At 44.3% G+C, this 22,059-nt stretch overlaps 1 protein-coding gene across 4 annotated transcripts in view; it reads left to right on the top strand.

Moving 5' to 3' along the window:
* The window catches only part of SPECC1 (sperm antigen with calponin homology and coiled-coil domains 1), a 192,425-nt gene that overhangs the window by 34,478 nt on the left and 135,888 nt on the right, over nt 1-22,059 (top strand). For 3 of the 4 annotated variants that reach the window (XM_062215714.1, XM_062215712.1, XM_062215715.1), the window contains exon 2: nt 19,364-20,943. In XM_062215714.1, the coding sequence (XP_062071698.1) occupies nt 19,364-20,943 (1,580 nt within the window). The remainder of the gene's footprint in view (nt 1-19,363; nt 20,944-22,059) is intronic. The other variant, XM_062215713.1, reaches the window with a different exon arrangement.

The following is a 22,059-nucleotide window of genomic DNA, read 5'->3' as shown; positions in this document are numbered from 1 at the left end:
AGCGTAACACTGTGTCATGCTGCCTGTGTCATTCACCCCACTTCATATCATTGTATCACCTCTCATCATCACAAGAAAGGTTAGGAATTCTTGGGTAATTCACCATTTCCCCACTTTTCAGTGGATTGGCTCTGAAAGTTTGGCCTCAGTGAGCCAGAGAGAGAATAGAGCCAATCAGAATGAAATGCAAGAAGATGTTTGATGGGATTTCCAGGGCAGCGTTAACATCTCTTCACATTCGATGGTGTGCTGATCTGAGGCCTGAAGCTGCCGCCATGAAGGCAGGCAGCACATTGACAAAGGTGACCTGTGGAAGAGGGCAGGAGCCAGAGGTGGAAAGAAACTGACCCCAAGAACATCTTCCCATCCAGCCAGATCTACAGTTCCATCTGCTCCTAGCCTTCCAGTTGCATGGGCCAGACATTTTTCTATATTGTTGCAGTTTTGAGTTGGGTTTTCTGTTGCCCCCTAACTCATCAGGACCATATCTGCAGTATTTTTGAGGATCTGGGTACCGTTTCAGAGAGGCCCTGGGACATAGATCATACAATTAATGGACCCTGGGTCTTACCAGGTCTGAGGGGGGAAGGAGGCAGAATTGGGAATGTTTTGAATGAAGAATAGAAGACCAACAGAAAACAAAGCTGCCCTCAGATACTCAAATGTCATGTGGAAGAAGCAATACATTTGTTCTTTGTGGTTCCAGATTGTGTCAGAACTGGAACTAGTGTGTGATATGGTAATGAAGATAGAATTCAGCTCCATATAAAGAAGAATTGTCTAACTGTTTGAGATGAACAGCAGTGGAAAGGGCTGTCTGATGCTGCATTTTCTTTCCCTGAGAATATTCCATGGTGACTGAAACATGAGAGATCAGTAAATGGCAGCAGAAGTTGGACGCCATTGACTCTACTGAGTGAGGAAAAATGTAGCATTGGGATTTCTCTGTTCCTTCCAGTTCTGAAATGTGATTTTGTACTTCCTTGGGTATCAGAAGATTTACTGCTTCTATGGCTGTTGGGCACATGAAAACCTCCCATACTCTTAGTGTCCGAACCTGAAAAAATTATGGTAATAATTCTTTTGCCAAATGATTTTTCTAAGCCTCAAATGAACATACTTGAAAGTGTTACAAAAACCAAAGCTGTATGCAAATGTCAAAGTGCTGTTTTCATTTCTTACATAGGAAACTCTGATTTAAAGAATTTGGACAGTTCCTTAAAATCCTTTTATTTATTTATTTTTTTTGACAGGCAGAGTGGACAGAGAGAGAGACAGAGAGAAAGATCTTCCTTTGCCGTTGGTTCACCCTCCAATGGCCTCTGCGGCTGCGCTGATCTGATGACAGGAGCCAGGTGCTTCTCCTGGTCTCCCATGGGGTGCAGGGCCCAAGCACTTGGGCCATCCTCCACTGCCCTCACAGGCCACAGCAGAGAGCTGGCCTGGAAGAGGGGCAACCGGGACAGAATCCGGTGCCCCGACCGGGACTAGAACCCGGTGTGCCAGCGCCGCGAGGCGGAGGATTAGCCTAGTGAGCTGCGGTGCCGGCCAAAATCCTTTGTATGTTTTGACCCATGGGTGGTTCATAAAAACAAACCAAAAAGAGAGATGTTAATTTAAATACTTGAAAGTAGAACTTAGCCTGCTCAGTCCATCTAATTCTCTAATTTCTCCCATTGCAAATTCAGACAAATTTCCTATCTTACCATGGTGGAATGTGGACATTTCTTACTGATCTGAGACAGAGCTATAGCTGAGCCAGCTGTACAATTCTAGGGAATCAGGAGTTCAGTTGTGGTCTTAACTAAGTCATTCTGGTTTGCAATGAGCCTCACAAACCTAGAAGATGAACCTCCCTTGAAAGCGAGGTTGCACATGGAGAGGCAGATCTCTGTTCATTAAAACCCTGTGTCCATCAGTCCCTTCTCAAGTGTTTGCTGCCTGGAGACTACAGCTTTGTTTTCCCACGGTGCTGGGAATTTTCTGTTTGGAGGTGCCAAATTCTCGATTTAGGCAACAAGAATTTTCCCTTGGCTCAAACACTGGGCAGGGAGACCAGTGCAGGGAGAATTCTGGAACCAAGTATTCCTCTGTCCACTTCACTTTGAATGGAAAGTAGGCATCCTGGCCTGCCCCACACTTTTCAGATGTGTCTTTGGGAGCTGCTGTTCCAGAGCCATTTGGCATTTTGGCCTCTCCTGGAGGTGACTAACTGTGGTCAGCTGTGTGGCCGCCTGCAAGAAGCTGGTCAGATCATACCACTATCTCTTCTCAACACTGCAGCTTTGTGTCCTGCCCTGTCCTGCTTGTAACCCAGCACAGAGCGGTCACTGTGTCCCCTCCACTGTGGTCCCTCCATAGCCCCCTTCTGAGTGTTAGGGGTCTTTTGTTCAGAAATTTCATTATCCTCCTTGATCTGGGGCACTGTTTATAGTGGCTGTGGTACAGGGCAAGGATTTGGAAAAGAGGATATAGATTTACAAGTGTTTTAAATTCTAAGCCAAATTGCTGAATGAGCTAAGTGTGGGCAAAATTAATTCTGCATTCTGCAAAAAAAAAAAAAAAAAAAAAAAAAAAGGAAAATAGAGATACAAAGCATTTATCTTGTTTACAAAACAAAACTGCCTCTAACTTTTGAGACTATTTCCTTTTTTAAAAAAACTTCTATTTGCTTTTTTTAATTTATTTTTTAAGACTTATTTATTTATTTGAGAGGTAGAATTACAGACAGTGAGAAGAAGGTCTTCCTTCTGTTGGTTCACTCACCAGATGGCCGCAATGGCAGGAGCTGCGCTGATCCGAAGCCAGGAGCCAGGAGCTTCTTCCCTGTCTCCCATGTGGGTGCAGGGGCCCAAGGACTTGGGCCATCTTCCACTGCTTTCCTAGGCCATAGCAGAGAGCTGGATTGGAAGAGGAGCAGCCGGGACTAGAACCGGTGTCCATATGGGATGCTGGTGCCGCAGGCGGAGGATTAACCTACTGAGCCACGGTTCCAGCCCTTCGATTTGCTTTTAACAAAGGGAGCAAAAGGAACACGTAATTTGGGTCATTTGGATGAGTATGGGATTCTTTGTGGTTTTTCCCTCTGATTTGCAGATTTGCAGTCTCCTCTAATGTGTTATATATATGAATCTGTAGAAAACACTCCATTGAGACTACCCACAGGGCAATCCAGCGTGGAAAAAGTCCTTTTAGGGAAGAGCAAGTGAGATGCCCACATCCCATAACTGAGTGCCTGGGTTCATGTCCCAGCTCCACTCTCCGTTCCAGCTTTCTGCTAATATGTACTCTTGGAGGCATCAGGTGATGGCTCAAGTACTTGGGTTCCTGTGAGAGACCTGTGAGTTCCTGGCTCCTGGCTTTGGCCTGGCCCAGCCCTGGCTGTTGCCAGTCAATGGGAGATCTCTTTCTTTCTCTGCCTTGCCCCCCAAAAAAGAAAAAAAAATTCCTTTATACCACAGTCAAGGTGGGGCTCCAAGAACTGATAACAGGCTTAGTTCCTTCTGGCAGTGTATCTGCTTGTTGTATTGCCTCATTTTTCCTGTTATCTCATTTGGTCTAAGTCCAAAGGATCAGTGCTGTCTATAAAACCAACGTTTTGCTGATTGCCTGCTTTCACACTGTATTTACATTCACATTTTCTTTTTCTTAATTTTTATTATCGAAGTAGTATATGCACAGGTTAAAAAAATGAACAAGGACAGGGAGCTTATTATGAAAAACAAGACTACTGCTGCCCTGTCCTTCCTATGTCTTGTCTCTCTTCTCAAAAGTAACTGTTTCATTATGCTTATATTGTCTTTTAATAAAAAAATACATTTTTAGAGCAATTTAGGCACAGCAAAACCAAGCAAATAGGACAGAGTTCCCCATACCTCCTGTTCCTGTTCTCAGATGCACATAGCCTTTCCCATTGTCAACACTGCTCCTGTCCCCCACCCCCGGCACATTTACTGTAATCAGTGAACCTGCGTTGAGGCATCATTATTAGTCATGGTCGTGCACATTCTGTGGCATATCATGCAAAGTCTTTTCTCTGGCCTAATTCCTCTGTGCTCTGCCTATTTCTTCCTTTCCCCTTCAGTCCCTGGCAACCACTGATCTTTCTGCTAATGCTATAGTTTTACCTTTCCCAAAATATCACATAGTTGGAATTGTATGATAGGTAACCTTTTTAGGTTGTAATATACTTTTAAGATTCTGCCATATCTTTTCATAACTTCGTAGCTTGTTTCTTTTTAGGGTTGAATAATACTCCATTGTCTAGAAGTACCATAGTTTATTTATCCACTCACCTACTAACTGAAGGATACCTTAACTCTTTCCAAGTTTTATGAATAAAAGTGTAATAAGCATCTGCGTGCATGCAGGTTTTTGTGTGGGCATAAGTATTCAACTCATTTGTTTAAAAACCAAGGCACAGAGTTGCTGGATCTTATGGTACAAGTAGGTTGAGTTTTGCCAGAAACCACAAAACTGTCTTCCAAAGTAGCTATACCACTTTTCATTCCAGCCAGCAATGAGTGAGAGTTCTTGTGGTTTTCACCAGCAGTTGGTGTTGTCAGTGTTTTAGATTTTAACCATCCTAATAGGTGTGTAGTGATATCTCCTTGTTTTAACTTGCAGTTAGTTTCCTAATGACATAGATAGGGAGCCTCTTTTCATATGCTCATTTTTTATGTGTATTTCTTCTTAGGTAAAGTGTCTGTTCAGAACTTTTGCTCACTTTTAATTGGCTTGTTAAAGAGTTCTTTACGTATTTTAGGTAATAGTCCTTTCGTCTTTTGCAAATATTTTCTCCCAGTCTGTGGCTTACCATCTTGTTCTCTTGACATCACTATTTTTTTAATTATGAAATTTTAAAAAATTTATCTGAGATAGAGGGAGGGAGGTTTGGGAAGAGGGGGTGGGGAAGCACCTCCACTCTCTGGTTCCCTCCCCAAATGCCTGAAATGGTAGGGACTGAGCCAGGGCTGGAACCAGGAGCCAGGAACTCAAACCAGGTCTCCCGTATGGGTGGCAGGAACTTAACTACTTGAGTATCACTGCTGCTTCCCATGGTCTGTGTTGGCAGAAACCTGGAGTCAGGAGTTGGAGCTAGGAATGAAACCCAGGCACTGTTGTAGGCCTTGGGCATCTTGGTAGGCCAAATGCCCAACCCAACATTGCTGTTCTCTGATCTTTCAAATTTAGATATTTGTTGATTTCTGCTATGATAAATGAGGATTTAACTCATAACCCTGCATTCTCTACCAGTGTCATAATATGACTGTTTTTAGTTCCTTTCTTAGCTATTGCTTTTATTAATGTATTTCAGCTTTATTGTTTTTGTCAACTACATACAGTATCTTTGACTTCCTGTTTGTAAAGTAAAGGTGGATGTTATTGCCACTGTCCTTCCCATCAGCCCATATGAGATGCTGGCGCTATAGGCTGGGTCTTTAACTGGCTGCACCACAGTGCCAGCCCCCTCTTTTTTTTTTTTAAGACTTTATTTATTTGAAAGGCAGAGTTACATAGAGAGGGGAGAGACAGAGGAGAGATCTTCCATCTGCTGGTTCACTCCCCAAATGGCCACAATGGGCAGTGTTGTACCAGACTAAAGCCAGGAGCCAAGAGCTTCTTCCATGTCTCCCACATGGTGCAGGGGCCCAGGTACTCCACTGCTTTTCCCAGGTGCACATTAGCAGAGAGCTGGCTCCGAAGTGGAGCAGCCAGGACTCAAACCAGCTCCCATATGGGATGCCGGCATCACAGACAGTGGCTTTACCCAATAGACCATAATGCCAGCCCCAGAATTCTCTTGTTCTTTGATAACTTCCTCTACTCTATCCAGTGGTCTGTATTTCTGGAACTTCTGGTAACTGGTTGTTTGATCTCCTGGATTGACCTGTGTGTATGTGTATGTGTATGTGTATGTGTATGTGTATATGTGTGTGTATGTGTATGTGTATTTAATCTTTTCTAATCCCATCTCTTTCTTGTTTTATGTATTTGGAGAGGTCTTTGATATGTGCATCCCATCCTTCTGTCAAATCTTTAATTTGGCAAACATTTAAATTTTTGAGCACTTTTTCTTGTGTTATCTTTATTTTTTTTCATTGCTTCCTGGCCTTTTAAAAATGTATTTATTGGCCGGCACTGCGGCTCAATAGGCTAATCCTCCGCCTGCGGCGCCGGCACCCCGGGTTCTAGTCCCGGTCGGGGTGCCAGATTCTGTCCCCATTGCTCCTCTTCCAGGCCAGCTCTCTGCTGTGGCCCGGGAAGGCAGTGGAGGACGGCCCAAGTGCTTGGGCCCTGCACCCGCATGGGAGACCAGGAGAAGCACCTGGCTCCTGGCTTCGGATCAGCGCGATGTGCCGGCCGCAGCGCGCCGGCCGTGGTGGCCATTGGAGGGTGAACCAACGGCAAAAGGAAGACCTTTCTCTCTCTCTCTCTCTCTCTCTCTCTCTCTCTCACTGTCCACTCTGCCTGTCAAAAAAAAATGTATTTATTTATTTACTTATTTTTAGTTTTATTTGAAAGTGGAAGTGGGAGAGAGAATGTGCTTTCATTTGTTGGTTAACTCTCCAAGTGCCTGGAACAGCCAGGGCTGGACAGCTAAAGTCAGGAACCTGGAGCTCAATCCAGATCTCCCACATGGGTGGCAGGGCCCTAGGCACTTGGGTCATAATCAGGTGCTTCTCAGGGTGCAAATTAGTATGAAGCTGGAATCGGAAGCAGAGTTAGGACTTGAACCCAGGCACTCCATTATGGGGTATGGGTGTTCTAAGTTGTGTCTTGATCGCTGTCAATCACCAAACACCTGCTCCCTGACCTTGTTTTAATGAAACATGTCACCTTGAACCTCAGATTTGTCAGCGAGCCCTTCTTTGATTACCCTACGCAAATTATCTTTTTCCTCACCAGCACTCTCCCTGTCAGGGTTGTTGCATATCTCGTTCATTCTTTCTCAGCCTTCCTTTGTCCTTTTTCTCTAGTTTGTTATGTGTTATGATAATGCAGTTATGCTAGTAAAAGCATGCAGCTTGATTTTCAACCTCTTGCTCTAAGAGGTCTGTATAATTTGGGAGTCATTTGTATATGACCAGAGCCATCTTTTGCTGCTTTCCCAGGGGCATTAGCAGGGAGCTGGATGGCAGTAGAGCAGCCGGGTGTTGAATGGGCACCCATATGGAATGTCAGCATCGCAGCCCAAGGCTTAACCTGCTACGCCACAGTGCCGGCCCCTGTGTATGACATTTAAGATGATGAGGTGGAGTAAAATCACGAGGAAGATAATAAGCAAAAAGGGAGGATGGTGTTCTGGTGTAGCCAGTTAAGCTGCTGCTTCCAACACCAGCATTTCATATTGGAGTGCCATATTTGGTCCCAGCTGCTCCACTTCCAATCCAGATGCCTGCTCCTGTGCCTAGGAAGGTAGTGGATGATGGCCTAAGTACTTGGTCCCCTGCCACTCACATGGGAGACCTGGATGGAGTTCCTGGCTCCTGGCTTCAGCCTGGTCCAGCCCTGGCTATTGCAGCCACTGAGGAGTGAACCAACAGTTGGACTATCAGGCTCTCTTCCTCTCTGTCACTCTGCCTTTCAAATAAAGAAACAAAGCAAACTTTTCTTTTAAAAAGAAAAGAAAAAGGTCCAGCACTTCGGTGTGAAGAATTCTAGCATGAAGAGTAGAGGGAGGAGGAGCCTGCAAAGGAGCCAGAGGGTGGCAGGTAGTTAAAGGAAAACTAAGAAAGTGTGAGGCCAGAGGAGTGTCTCTTAAGGAAGGAAACAGGGGCCAGCGTTGTGGCACAGGGGGTAAGGCTACCGCCTGTGGCTCTGACATCCCACATGGGCACCCTGGTTCTTGTCCTGTCTGCTCCACTTCCAACCTGGCTCCCTGCGAATGGCCTGGGAAAAGCAGTGGAGAATGACCCAAATGTCTGGGCCCCTGCCATGTATGTGGGAGAACCAGATGGTGCTCATGGCACCTGGCTTCAGCCTAGCTCAGCACTGTCTGTTACGGTCATCTGGGGAGTGGGCCAGCGGATGGAAGTTCTATCCCTCCTCCTCTCTGTATAACTCTTTCTAAATAAATAAATATCTCTAAATAAATACATCTTTAAAATAAAAAAAGGAAGGAAGGAACAGCCTTATGGAAAGCAGTTCAGAGATTCCTCAAAAAAAATTAAAAATAGGACCACCGTATGATCAATCAATCCCATATCTGGCCATAGGATATATATACATAGGATATAAACTTTGTATGTCCAAGAGATGCCAACATTCCCATGTTTGTTGTAGCCACTTAGCCTAGGTATCTATCAGTGGATGAATGGATAATATGGCATATATACAGCTTCAAAAAAGAAGACAATTTGGGGGTGAGCATTTGGTGTAGTAGTTAAGATGCTAGGGATGCTAGCAAACCATATAGAAATGACTGGATTCAAGGCCTGGCTCCACTTCTGATTCCAGCTTCTTGCTAATTCCTACATCAGGTGATGGTACAGGCATTTGGATTCCTGCCACCCACATGGGAGATCTGCATCGAGTTCCTGGCTTCTGGCTCAGCCTAGCACTGACCCTGCCATGGCAGGTGTTTGGGGAATGAACCAGCAGATGGGAGCTCTCTATGTGTTTATCTCTGTTTCTCTCACTTTCTCTCAAACAAATTGATAAATTTTTTCAAGATACACATATATCAAGACATCATGTCATATACCATGAATATGCACAATATTTATATGTCAGCTTTAAAAATATATTTTTAAAAAGAGAAGGCATTGTGGCAACTCTGCCTGAGAGTTGAAAATGTCCATTGCATTGTACCACATAGAGGTCACTGCTCACCTTGGCAGACATTGTTTTGGCCAAGAAGTAGAAATGGCTAGAGGAATAAATCAAAGAGGAAGAAATAAAGGCAACCAGTGAACATATTTCTCTCTCTTTTTTTTTTTTTAAAGATTGATCTATTTATTTGAAAGACAGAGTTACAGAGGCAGAGGCAGAGAGAGAGAGAAAGAGGTCTTCCATTTGCTGGTTCATTCCTCAGTTGGCTGCAATGGCTGGAGCTGGGCCAATCTGAAGCCAGGAACCAGGAGCTTCTTCTTGGTCTCCCATGGCAGGGGCCCAAGGACTTGGGCCATCTTCTACTGCTTTCCAAGGCCATAGCAGAGAGCTGGATTGGAAGTGGAGCAGCTGGGACTAGAACTGGTGCCCGTATGGGATATGGCTCTGCAGGCAGCGGCTTTACCCACTATGCCACAGCGCCAGCCCTGAACATAATTCTTTTGAGGATTTTTCTGTGAAGGGGACGGCATAAATCAGCTTGTTATTAGCTGGAGGTTGATATATGTATGATGAGAATTAAGTATGTTTATGTGCCGGTCTGAAAGGGCTGGTGGAAAGAATGTTTCAAGCCACAGGGAGACATATTTATGTCATATATATCCCCATACACACATATTGAGGATGTGGGACATACTGACTGGAATAAATGGGTATATTGGAGAACAGAGGAAAGCAGAAGGTGAAAGAGGTTGCATACACTGATCGGGATGAGTTTACATGTGACCTTGAAAACCAAGGGGGAAAAGTTTGACATTGACGCAGAAGCAGTAAGAAATACCTACAGATTCTACAACAGAAACATGAATGGGATATTTCAGTGGTATTAGTCCAGTATGTCCAGATAAGAGGAGAGGCTGGAATCAGGAAGACCTGTGAGAAAATGGTTTCAGAAATTTACATGGGGGGGGCCAGTGCTGTGGCGCAGTGGATTAAAGCCCTGGCTTGAAGCGCCGGCATCCTGTATGGGCGCTGGTTCTAGTCCCGGCTGCTCCTTTTCCAATCCAGCTCTCTGCTGTGGCCTGGGAAAGCAGTAGAAGATGGCCCAAGTCCTTGGGCCCCTGCACCCACATGGGAGATCTGGAAGAAGCTCCTGGCTCCAGGCTTCGGATCAGTGCAGCTCTGGCCATTGTGGCTATCTGGGGAATGAACCAGCGGATGGAAGACCTCTCTCTCTCTGACTCTACCTCTCTCTATAACTCTGGCTTTCAAATAAATAAAATAAATCTTTAAAAAAAAAAAGGAAAGAAATTTACATAGAACATTCTGAGGGCTGGATTCAGACCAAAATGAAAGGGAAGGGAAAAGAAGAGAACATCTCCAAATGCAGTTAGTGGTTATTGGCCAACTGGTTGCAAAAAGAAGGAGGAGGAAAGTTTCAAATATGATTTTAAGGTTCTTTGCATGGGGGGGTCAGGAATGATTGGCACCACTGTTAGACATGAGGAGAAAGAAGGAACAGAGAATCCAGAAACCAACCACTGGAAAGCTGAGAAGAATGAAGATGAGAGGAAGTTAGATTTGATGATAGGAAATTATTGGGACTCTCTGAGAAAGCAGTTTATGAAGAGTGACAGAAAAAGAAGAAGAAATCCTAATAGTTAAGGTTCATAGAAACCGAATGAGTGCATTCTCACATGCTGAGGAAGTGAAGCAGCAATTTTGTGAAGTAAAGATGGTGAATTTTTTTTAAAAAAATATTTTACTTATTTCTTTGAGAGGTAGAGTTATAGACAGAGAGGGGAGAGACAGAGAGAAGGGTCTTCCATCTGCTGGTTCGCTTCCCAAATGGCTACAATGGCTGGAGCTGGGCCCATCTGAAGCCAGGAGCCAGGAGCTTCTTCCAGGTCTCCCATGAGGATGTGGGGGCCTAAGCACTTGGACCGTCTTCCCCTGCTTTCCCAGGTCATTAACAAAGAGCTGGATGAGAAGAGGAGCAGCTGGTACATGAACTGGCACCCATATGGGATGCTGGCACCACAGGCAGAGGCTTAGCCGGCCCCAATAGTGAGTTTTTATTTGCATTTCCCACCTGACTCTCTCCCAGAGCAGGTACTCTGTAAATACTTGCTGAATAAATGAAAGAAAGATTATGAATTCATTTCAGAATGTCACATTGCCTTCATCAGTCTTTGTGTCAGGAAGGAGACCTTCCAAACAACATCCCAGTGTATATTCTCTGGGTAACATCAGGAATGAAAAAAAAAAAAAGCTAATAGTATTTTATTTCTAGGTCAGGTGAATTTCCACTTGAAACAATATGTAGTTACCTGGCCCATGATTTAAATAATCTTGCTCTTGATATTTTAAAAGTACTTTTTGTTTTCTGAAAATATTTCTTTTTTGCCACCCCCTTATCTCTTTGTGTATTGTTATGATAGGATTTTTCCCTACTGTTCTAATTTTTTTCATTAAAATTTAAAAAAATAAATCCATGAAGCAATCATTTGGCTCAGTGGTTAGATTGCTGCTTGGGACACCCATAGCCAAATCAGAGTGCCTGGTTTGAGTCCTGCCTATTCTACTTCTGATCCATCTTCCTGCTGATGTTCATCCTGGGGAGGCAGCAGATAATGGCTCAAGTGCTTGGGGTGCTTGCCACCTACATGGGAGACCTGGATGAAATTCCTGGCTCCAGTCTTTGGCCTGGTCCAGCCCTGGCTATTGTGGGTATTTGGGGAATGAACTGGCAGATGGAGGATCTCTCTCTCCCTCTTTCTGTCTGTCTGCTTTTCAAATAAAAAAAATTTTTTTAGATGAGTCAAAAAATTCATATATTTTCAATTGATACTAAAATTTTATATATTTATCATGTACAACTTGATGTTTTGAAATATGTGTACAATGTGGAATGGCTAAGTTGAACTATTTAACATATGTATTACTTCACATGTTTATCTTTATTTGTGGTGAGAACACTTAAAAACCTAAAGGTTTTTAATATTACATAGTTACTGGGACTGGCACTGTGGCATAGTGGGTAAAGCTGCCTCCTGCAGTGCCGGCATCCCATATGGGCACTGGTTTGAGCCCTGACTGCTCTACTTCCGATCCAGCTCTCTGCTATGGCCTGGGAAAGCAGTAGAAGATGGCCCAAGTCCTTGGGCCCCTGCACCCGCTTGGGAGACCTAGAGGAAGCTCTTGGCTCCTGGCTTCTGATCAGTGCAGCTCTGGCCGTTGCGGCCATCTGGGCATTGAACCAGCAAAGGGAAGATTCATTCTCTCTCTCTCTCTCTCTCTCTCTCTCTCTCTGCTTCTGACTCTCTGTAACTCTGCCTTTCAAATAAATAAATAAATCTTAAAAAAAAAAAAAAACCATAGTTACTAACTTAGTCATTGCATTACACAGTAAAAAAGATCTCTCATTTCTCCTGTCTAACTGACATTTTGTGTCCTTTGACCAGCATCTCCTCCATGCCCTACCCCCATCACCATTCTGCTCTCTGCTTCTGAGTTTGACTTTTTTAGATTCCACATACAACCGAGATTGTGCTTGTTTACTTTCAGTACCTGGCGTGTTTCACTTAAAATGTCTTCCAGGTTCAGCCATGTTGCAAATGACAAGAATTCTTTCTTTTATGAGTTGAATACTATTACAGTGTGTATATACCCATTTTCTTTATCCATTCATCTGTTGATAGACACTTAGGTTGACTCCATGTCTTGGCTATTGTGAATAGTTGTGCAGTGATCATGGGAGTGCAGTGTCTCTTGAACATACTGATTCCATTTCCTTTGGAAATATATCCAGAAATGGGTCATATGGTAATTCCATATTTAATTTTTTAAGTTTTTGAGGAAGCTCCATACTGTACTGATGTACATTTCTACCAAAAGTATGTAGGGGCTCCCTTTTTTGTACAGCCCCACCAATACTGACTATGCTTCATCTTTTTATAATGCCCATACTAGTAGCTGTGAGGTGACATCTCATTGTGGTTTTAATTTGAATACTCCTAGTGATTTTTGCATTTTTAAAAAGATTTATTCATTTATTTGAAAGGCAGAGTTAAAGAGAGGCAGAGGCAAAGAGAAAGAGTGAGGTCTTCAATCCGCTGGTTCACTCCCCAGATGGCCGCAATGGCAGGAGCTCTGCCCATCCGAAGCCAGGAGCTTCTTCTGGGTCTCTCATGTGGGTGCAGGGCCCCAAGGACTTGGGTCATCCTCTGCTGCTTTCCCAGGCCATAGCAGAGAGCTGGATTGGAAGTGGAACAGCCAGAACTCAAACCAATTCCCATAGGGGATGCTGGCACTGTAGACTGGTGCTTTAACTCACTGCAGTATAGCACCGGCCCCTTGTGCATTTTTTAATATACTATTTGGCCATATCTTAATTCTTTTTCTTTTTTATTCTTCTTCTTCTTTTTTTTTTTTTTTTTTTAATTTTTGACAGGCAGAGTGGACAGTAGAGGGAGACAGAGAGAAAGGTCTTCCTTTTTGCCGTTGGTTCACACTCCAATGGCCGCCGCGGTAGGCGCTGAGGCCAGCGCACCGCGCCGTTCCGATGGCAGGAGCCAGGTGCTTCTCCTGGTCTCCCATGGGGTGCAGGGCCCAAGCACTTGGGCCATCCTCCACTGCACTCCCTGGCCACAGCAGAGAGCTGGCCTGGAAGAGGGGCAACCGGGACAGGATCGGTGCCCTGACCGGGACTAGAACCCGGTGTGCCGGCGCCGCAAGGCGGAGGATTAGCCTGTTAAGCCACGGCGCCGGCCTCTTCTTCTTTTTTTAAGATGTATTTATTTGAAAAAATTACGAAAGAGAGAGAGGGAGAGACAAGAGAGAGATTTTTTTCATTTGCTGTTTTACTCCCCAAATGGCCGCAATGGCTGAGACTGGGCCAGGAGCCTGGAACAATATCTGGGTCTCCCACGTGGGTGGCAGGGCTCAAATAGTTGGGCTGTCCTCTGCTGCTTTCCCAGGCATGTTAGCAGGGAGCTGGATTGGAAGTGGAACAGCCAGGACTCCAGCCAGTACACATATGGGATGCCAGCATTACAAGCAGCGGCTTAATCTGCTATGCCACAACACTGGCCCCACCTCATGGTTCTTTTTTTTTTTTTTTAAGATTTATTTATTTATTCGAAAGTCAGAGTTACATATAGAGAGTAGAGGCAGAGAGAGAGTGAGGTCTTCCATTTGATGGTTCACTCCCCAGTTGGTCACGACAGCTAGAGCTGTGCCAATCCGAAGCCAGGAGCCAGGAGCTCCTTCCGGGTCTCCCACATGGGTGCAGGGGCCCAAAGGCTTGGGCCATCCTCTACTGCTTTCCCAGGCCATAGCAGAGAGCTGGATCGGAAGAGGAGCAGCCGGGTCTCGAACTGGCACCCACATGGGATGCCGGCGCTTCAGGCCAGGGCGTTAACCTGCTGTGCCACAGCGCTGGACCCTGTGGTTCTTAATTTATTGCATAAATGTAAGCATAGAAAGAAGTGAGGGCCGGCGCCGTGGCTTAACAGGCTAATCCTCCACCTTGTGGCACCGGCACACCGGGTTCTAGTCCCGGTTGGGGCGCCGGATTCTATCCCGGTTGTCCCTCTTCCAGGCCAGCTCTCTGCTATGGCCCAGGAGTGCAGTGGAGGATGGCCCAAGTCCTTGGGCCCTGCACCCGCATGGGAGACCAGGAGAAGCACCTGGCTCCTGGCTTCGGATCAGCGAGATGCGCCGGCCGTGGCGGCCATTGGAGGGTGAACCAACGGCAAAAAGGAAGACCTTTCTCTCTGTCTCTCTCTCTCTCACTATCCACTCTGCCTGTCAAAGAAAGAAAGAAAGAAAGAAGTGAGAAAGTTACTCACAGAACAATCAACTTAATACTCAGTTGTTCTCAATATTTTATGTTCCTTTCTAGCTTGTGTCTCTATGAGTACATTAGTTTGATATATTGTGATCAAGTATAGTATAATATAATTTTTAATTGGCATTTTGAAACATGACATTGAGCATGTTCCTTTTTTTATTGTATTAGTCTTCATAATTAGAGATGGAACTTGCTTTTACTTCAATTTCAATCTGACAAGAAGGAATGAGGGGACTGGAGTGGAAAGTGCTGACTGAGTTAGAGCATGGAAGAGGACAGAGGACACGGGGACGTCTACTGAGCCAGTCCCTATTGTGTGGGTCCTGTCTTCTAGTTACTCCTGCTGTCACCTTGCTGTGGCATGCTGGGTAAGGCAGCATGGCCAATGTCAAGGCTTCAGAATGCGTTGGTTAGCAATGAGCTGTAAGTACCCATAGAGATGCTCTCTGATTCACAGTGGGGTTGTGTCCTGGTAAACCTATCGTAAGTTGAAAAATATGTCAAAAATGCATTGGATACACCTAATCTAACACACACCATAACTTGGGCTGGCCTACCTTAAATGTGCTCAGAACACAAATTAACCTGCAGCTAATAGGTATTGAATATCTTATGTAACTCATTGATTGTAGTACTGAAAGCAAAAACCACAGTGCTTATGTGGGAACATTTCCACATCATTGAAAAGCCAAAAATTGCAAGTCAAACTATTGTAAGCCAGGGAGCATCTGTCCTTGAAGGGGTTGCTGCGTGACAGAGCCCTTCTGATAGCTCACCGCCAGTACTGCAGGGCTCCAGCCCCTGAAGAGGTATACCAGGCTGCTGCACGGTACAGTGGGGTCAGGCACCCAGCACTGACCTCAGTTTGCTCTGATAATTAATTGTATTGTGTTTTATTTTAAGATTGATTTACTTATTTGAGAGTTACAGAGAGAGATTGACAGGGAAAGAGAGATTTTCTCTCTGCTGGTTCACTCCCCAGATGACCACAATGGCCAGGGCTGGGCCAGGCAAAAGCCAAGAACTTCATCTGGATTTCCCATGTTGGTAGCAGGGTCCCAAACACTTTGGCCATCTTCTGTTGCTTTTCCCAGGTCATTAGTAGGGAGCTAGATCAGAAGTGAGAGCAGCCAGGACATGATGTGGTGCCCATATGGGATGCTGGCATAGGTGCAGCTTAACCCATTATGCCACAATATGGGCCCTTGATAATATGATTTCATGTTTTTACAAACTCCTGCTATTTGGCATTACAGTTGAGATGGCATTTGGGATGCCCATAATCCCACATTGGCGTGCTTAGGTTTGAGTCCCAGCCCTGTTTCCAATTCTATTTTACTGCTACTGCATACCCTGGGAGGCAGCAGTTGATGATGGCCCAAGTACTTGGGTCCCTGCCACCCACATGGGAGACTTACACTGAATTCCTGGGTCTTAGCTTTGTCCTGACTCAGCCCTGGCTGTTGCAGGCATGTGGAAAGTGAACCAGCAGATGGTATATCTCTCTCTTCACTCCAAAACAAGCACAAAACAAAAAAGCTACTACTGGCTTAGATCACACCTGTGTAACACTTTAGTGAAAAATAGATAAGATTTGGCAGCAAAAGGAAGGAGTTATACTGTACCTAAACATAATGAGGATTAATCTGCAGTTCTATTTCAGTTCTTTACATCTTCAAAATCAACAAATAATTGAAAGCTTTTTTAAAATACGGACCCTTGATTTAGTGGTAGTATGAGGAATGGCAGATTCCTCTGTGGTGGTCATTCCCTGCCTTGCAAAGTTACCTATCTGACTAAAGAGAGTTATGGTGAAACTTGCTTTATCTTAGTTTTTATCACAGCCCTTGCCAAGATGACTTAATTGTAGAGAACTGGTATTACTAAAATGTATTGTTGCTTGGTGGTTTTAGTCTTCATTTTACAAGAACAATTAAGTAAATCTTTCTTCTTTGAGTATTTAGTGTGATGCAAGTATGGCATTTGGAGGCCTAGAAGTAGTGAAAATCTGTTACAGGTACTCAACCTTCCAGGAGCTTAATCTGAAAAACTTAACTAAAACCTAGCACTTTGTGTATATTGCTATGACCACTCAGCCTTTATTATACCAAAATTTTAAAATATCTCCCTTGTGAGATGCTCAGTGATGGTTGTCATCCTCCTGCACATCATCACTGTGGAGTCAGGATGTCTAGGTACACACTGGTCCTGGCTCTTCTTCTTGGCCCGAGTTTGTAACTCGTGGGCCACGACAGGTCCTGAATCTGTCTTAGCAGCAGTGCTGCCGCAAGAGTGTGGTGCATTCCCTACACCCTCTTCCAGTGCAGTGGGTAACTAGAGGTTGTGACCGCCTGGGATCCTTTGTATTCAGAGACCTCGCAGTAAGTTACAGCATCAGCCTTGACTCCGTCAGATGGTCTTTGAGTTTGGAAAATTGGCCCGTAATCTTCACTTACACTATAACCTCTGACGTAGGCTTCAGTTCTACAGCATAAAGGAGACTGATATCCAGGTTTGTCACTCATAGAATTTTCTTTCTTACATTGTCTGTGATAGTAAATGAAAATAAGAAAAATAATTCCTCACACTTTGAATTTCCCATTATAAGTATTCTAAATTGTGTGTTATTTCTGTATCAAATAAATCCCTTTAACATTTAAAACTATACCACAGATATACATAGTATGTCCTTATGCCATTTGTTCTTGTTTCTCTTATAAATATAAATGAGTACTCTGTTTCCACTTATGGTAAAGGTGATGTTTCAGGCCCAGTGTTGTAGCATAGTTGGTTAAGCCTCTGACTGCTATGCCAGCATTGAATATGGGCACTGGTTTGTGTCCCAGCTGCTCCACTTCCAATCCAACTCCTTGCTAATGTACCTGGGAAAGCAGTAGAAGATGGCCCAAGTCCTTGGGACCCTGCTACCCACTTGGGAGACCTAGATGAAGCTCCTAGTTCCTGGCTTTGGCCTGATCCAGCCTGGGCATTGCAGCCATTTTGGGGATGAACCAGTGGATGGAAGATCTCTCTGTCTCTCCCATTTTTAGTTACTCTGCCTTTCAAATAAATGATTTTTTAAAAAACTAATAAAAAAAAGTGATGTTTCATTCAATCAGATCAGTCATTCCGTAGTATTGTTTGTGACTTCTGATTTCCTCATTAAATTTGTTCTCATTCAAAATGTGTTAATAATGATGATTTTTAAAATTCCTATGTTATAACTTATTCATCATTTCTTTTTTTTTTTAGATTTATTTTATTTATTTGAAGGCAGAGTTACAGAGAGGCAGAGAGAGAGGCCTTCCATCCTCTGTTCTACTACTTCAAATGGCCGCAGCAGCTGGATCTGGGCCAATCTGAAGCCAGGAGCCAGGAGCTTATTCCGGGTCTCCCATGCTGGTGCAGGGGCCCAAGCACTTGGGCCAACTTCTTCTTCTTCTTCTTCTTCTTTTTTTTTTTTTTTTTAAACATATTGATTGATTGATTGATTTGAAAGAGTTTCACAGAGAGAGAAGGAGAGGCAGAGAGAGAGAGGTCTTCCATCCACTGATTCACTCCCTAGTTGGCTGCACTGGCCAGAGCTTCACTGATCTGAAGCTAGGAGCCAGGAGTTTCTTCCAGGTCTCCCACATGGGTCTTGGGCCATCTTCCACTGCTTTCCCAGGCCATAGCAGAGAGCTGAATTGGAAGTGGAGCAGCCAGGACTAGAACCGGCACCCATGTGGGATTCTGGCACTGCAGATGACAGCTTTACTCGCTGTGCCATAGCACCAGCCCACTAATGATTTTAAAGAAATGTTTGGGAAATGCACAGTGAACTTAAATTTTATAAAAAGACTGATGTTCAGTTGCCATGCTATCAAGTGTATTAAATCAGTTCAAATATATTGAATTGCAAATTCCAGAAAACTCTAGATGACTTATATGAAGAGAGAGAAAGCTCCCAATTGTTAGTTTACTCCCTAAGTTTCTGCAAAACCTGGGACTGGGCTAGGTTTACACTAGGAACCTATAACTCAATCCAGGTCTCCCAGGTGGCGGGGATCCAACTACTGGAGACATCACCTGCTGCCTCACTAGGTCTGTACTGGCAGGAAGCTGAAAAAGGAAGTGAATCCAGGACTCAGACACAAGCACTCTGATGTGGGATGCAGGCATCGAAATGCAGTGTAATTGCTGCACCAAATGCCGGCCCATGAAGAGTGTTGAATGGGTTGTGGAGCCAGAGGACCAGCAATAAGCCAGGCTTTAGGACTGGTTTGGTTTAGCAACTCAACAATGATGTTAAAATTGAGTTTCCTTTTTTCTGCTGTGCTATGTCCATTCTTACCCTCCTCCTGTGAGGACAAGGCAGTTGCCGGCCATGTCCACATCACAGGCTTTTTTGCTGTTGTCCAGTGATGTTTTTAATCGGTTTGCTCTGAAAACCTTTGTCTATATCTCTTTGATCTTACCTAGGAGTGTATCCGTGCCTCAAACCAGCAACTATGGCTGGAGTGGGATTATACTGAGTAGCTCAGGCTTTGAGCCAGTTTCCCCCAAAGTATAGGGCTATGGGAAGGAGGTGCAGGAACCCCCATCAGAGAGGAGTAACTATCCATAGGAAGAGCTCAACAAAGGGTGACAACCACACTCTCTCCTATGCCAGGTGACTTGAAGTCATTTGGGTATTATTATAAAAGTGCTTGTTTTATTTTTTTTTTTTTTAATATTTTCTTCTTCTTCTATCTTTAGCAGCTGTTACAGCAACCAAACGGACAGGCATTCCGGCTCCAAGGGAACTTTCAGTAACAACTTCAAGAGAGAGGTCTGTGCCACGTGGTCCCTCCAATCCTCGGAAATCGGTGCCCAGTCCTACTTCTTCCAGCACCCCCACTCCTACCAAGCACCTGAGGACCACTCCCACCAAACCCAAGCAAGAGAATGAAGGTGGGGAGAAGGCTGTGCTGGAGTCTCAAGTTCGAGAACTTCTGGCGGAAGCCAAAGCCAAAGATAGTGAAATCAACAGGCTGCGAAGTGAACTCAAGAAATGCAAAGAGAAAAGGGCACCGAGCACCGAAGGAGCCGACGCTGCAGACCCAAGTGTTGATGTAACGCTGGTCCCAGCCGGCGACCCAGAACCCCTGATAAGGGCTCTTCAGGAGAAGAACAGGAACTTTCAGAAGGAGCTGGCCTTGCTTGAGGAAGAAAACCGATCCCTAAAGGAGAAACTGACCTACCTTGAGCAGTCTCCAAATTCAGAAGGGGCAGTGAGTCACACTGGTGACAGTAGCTGCCCGACATCCCTAACTCAAGAGTCAAGCTTTGGAAGCCCCCCCGGGAATGAGCTGTCGAGTGAAATCGAGGAATATAAAAAAAACTCACACGAAACTGCATTACGGACGTCGGGTTCTTCAAGTAGTGACGTCACCAAAGCTTCTTTGTCACCAGATGCCTCTGATTTCGAGCACATTCCAGCAGATATCCCCTCCCGCCCTCTGTCCTCCACCAGCAACCCTTTTAAGAGCTCAAAGTGCTCCACCACTGGTAGTTCCCCTAACAATGCTAGTGAGCTGTCCCTGGCTTCCCTCACAGAGAAGATCCAAAAGATGGAAGAAAACCACCATAGCACCGCAGAGGAACTACAGGCTACCCTGCAGGAACTGTCAGACCAGCAACAGATGGTACAGGAACTGACAGCCGAGAATGAGAAGCTGGTGGATGAGAAGACGATGTTAGAGACATCCTTTCACCAGCATCGGGAGAGGGCAGAGCAGCTAAGTCAAGAAAACGAGAAGCTGATAAATCTCCTGCAAGAACGAGTGAAGAGTGAAGAGCCCAGCGCTCAAGAGGGGAAACTGCTTGAGCTGGAGCAGAAGTGCACAGACATCCTTGAGCAGGGCCGCTTTGAGAGGGAGAAGCTGCTCAGCATACAGCAGCAGCTGACCTGCAGCTTACGCAAGGTGGAGGAGGAGAACCTGGGAGCTTTAGAAACAATTAAACGCCTAAAGGAAGAAAATGAAAAGCTGAATGGGTTTCTAGAACTGGAGCGGTGTAACAATAGTATGATGACGAAAACTCTGGAAGAATGTCGAGTTACCCTGGAAGGTTTGAAGGTGGAGAATGGGTCTTTGAAGTCTCATTTGGAGGGTGAGAAGCAAAAAACTCTAGTGACTAATACCCTGGGACAGAAGGGGGAGAGCTGTGAAATTCAAGAGCTGCTCAAAGTCGCCAGAGCTGAGAAAGATCAACTGGAGCTGTCCTGCACCGAGCTCAGACAAGAATTGCTGAAGGCCAATGGTGAAGTTCAACGTGTTTCCAGCCTACTCGCTAAGGTAAGAAGGCGCACCTCTACTGACAGGTGTGCGTCCTTACTGACATTTCTCTCCTGGAGAACTCCTAGAGCAGAAAGAATCATTTGTTCCCTCGATTTCCTTCATGAGTCCAGCGTTCTAGCTTGCAGACCTGTTAGATTCCAGGCAGAATAGCATTGGAAATACAAAAGTGAAACACCCAAATTTCTGACTCTGGGAAGCTCAAAGCATGGTTGGGATGCAGTGAATCAAATCCAAGAGTATGATGCAGTTCTACAGAGTGTCATAGACTCTATCCCCAGATGCTAGTTTAGTGTAGAGAACTAGGAGGGGGCGTGAGGGCTAGTGCAGGAGGGCTGCCTGGAAGACATAACAACTGAATTGAGTCTTCAATATGGAGTGAAAGTTAGCCAGGTTTATCATTTAGCATGCTTTTAGCTGCTAGTCACAGATAATTAAAATCACATCTTATTTTTTCCACTATGTAATAACATAACACTGTTTTGTGTGTCATATATGAGCATCTCACAAGTTAAAAAAAATTAGAATCATCATATACATGTTACCAATTTTTGTTTTCGCATTTAACAGTTTCTGAGCATATTCTTGTCATTAAATATTCTTTTAAACATTATTTTAAAGGCCAGATAGTATTTTATTATATGCATATTTCTTATTTACTAGTTCCCTGTAGTTAAATATATATGTTGGTACTTCAAAAAGTGCATGGAAAATGCCTAATATGAGAAAACTGTATATATTTCACAAAATTTTGTATGAAAATAGTCTTTTAATTCAGTTTTCCTGCAGAGTTTTTGAAGTACTCTCATATGTTGTAGTGAATGTTTATGTTCTTTCTGGTCTTTTTGATATTGTAAATACTTTTTTTATATATCTCTCTGATTATTTCTTTAGGAAAAATTCCTAGACGTTGACTTAATGAGTCAAAGAGTATAAACATTTGAAAGACTTTCAACACATCCAGCCAGATTGCCCTTCAGAAATATGCCAATTTATTCTCCTTAGCAGTTCATGAGAGCACTTGTTTCTTAAGTTCTTGCCAACACTTGATATTAAAATTATGTCATTCAAATCTGTTAATCATTTCCTTAATTTTTTAAACCTTTTTTTGCTTGA

Source organism: Lepus europaeus, chromosome 18 (genome assembly GCF_033115175.1).
Source record: "Lepus europaeus isolate LE1 chromosome 18, mLepTim1.pri, whole genome shotgun sequence".
NCBI lineage: Eukaryota > Metazoa > Chordata > Mammalia > Lagomorpha > Leporidae > Lepus > Lepus europaeus.
The sequence above is the reverse complement of the archived record's forward strand: the minus strand, read 5'-3'. Positions and strand labels throughout refer to the sequence as shown.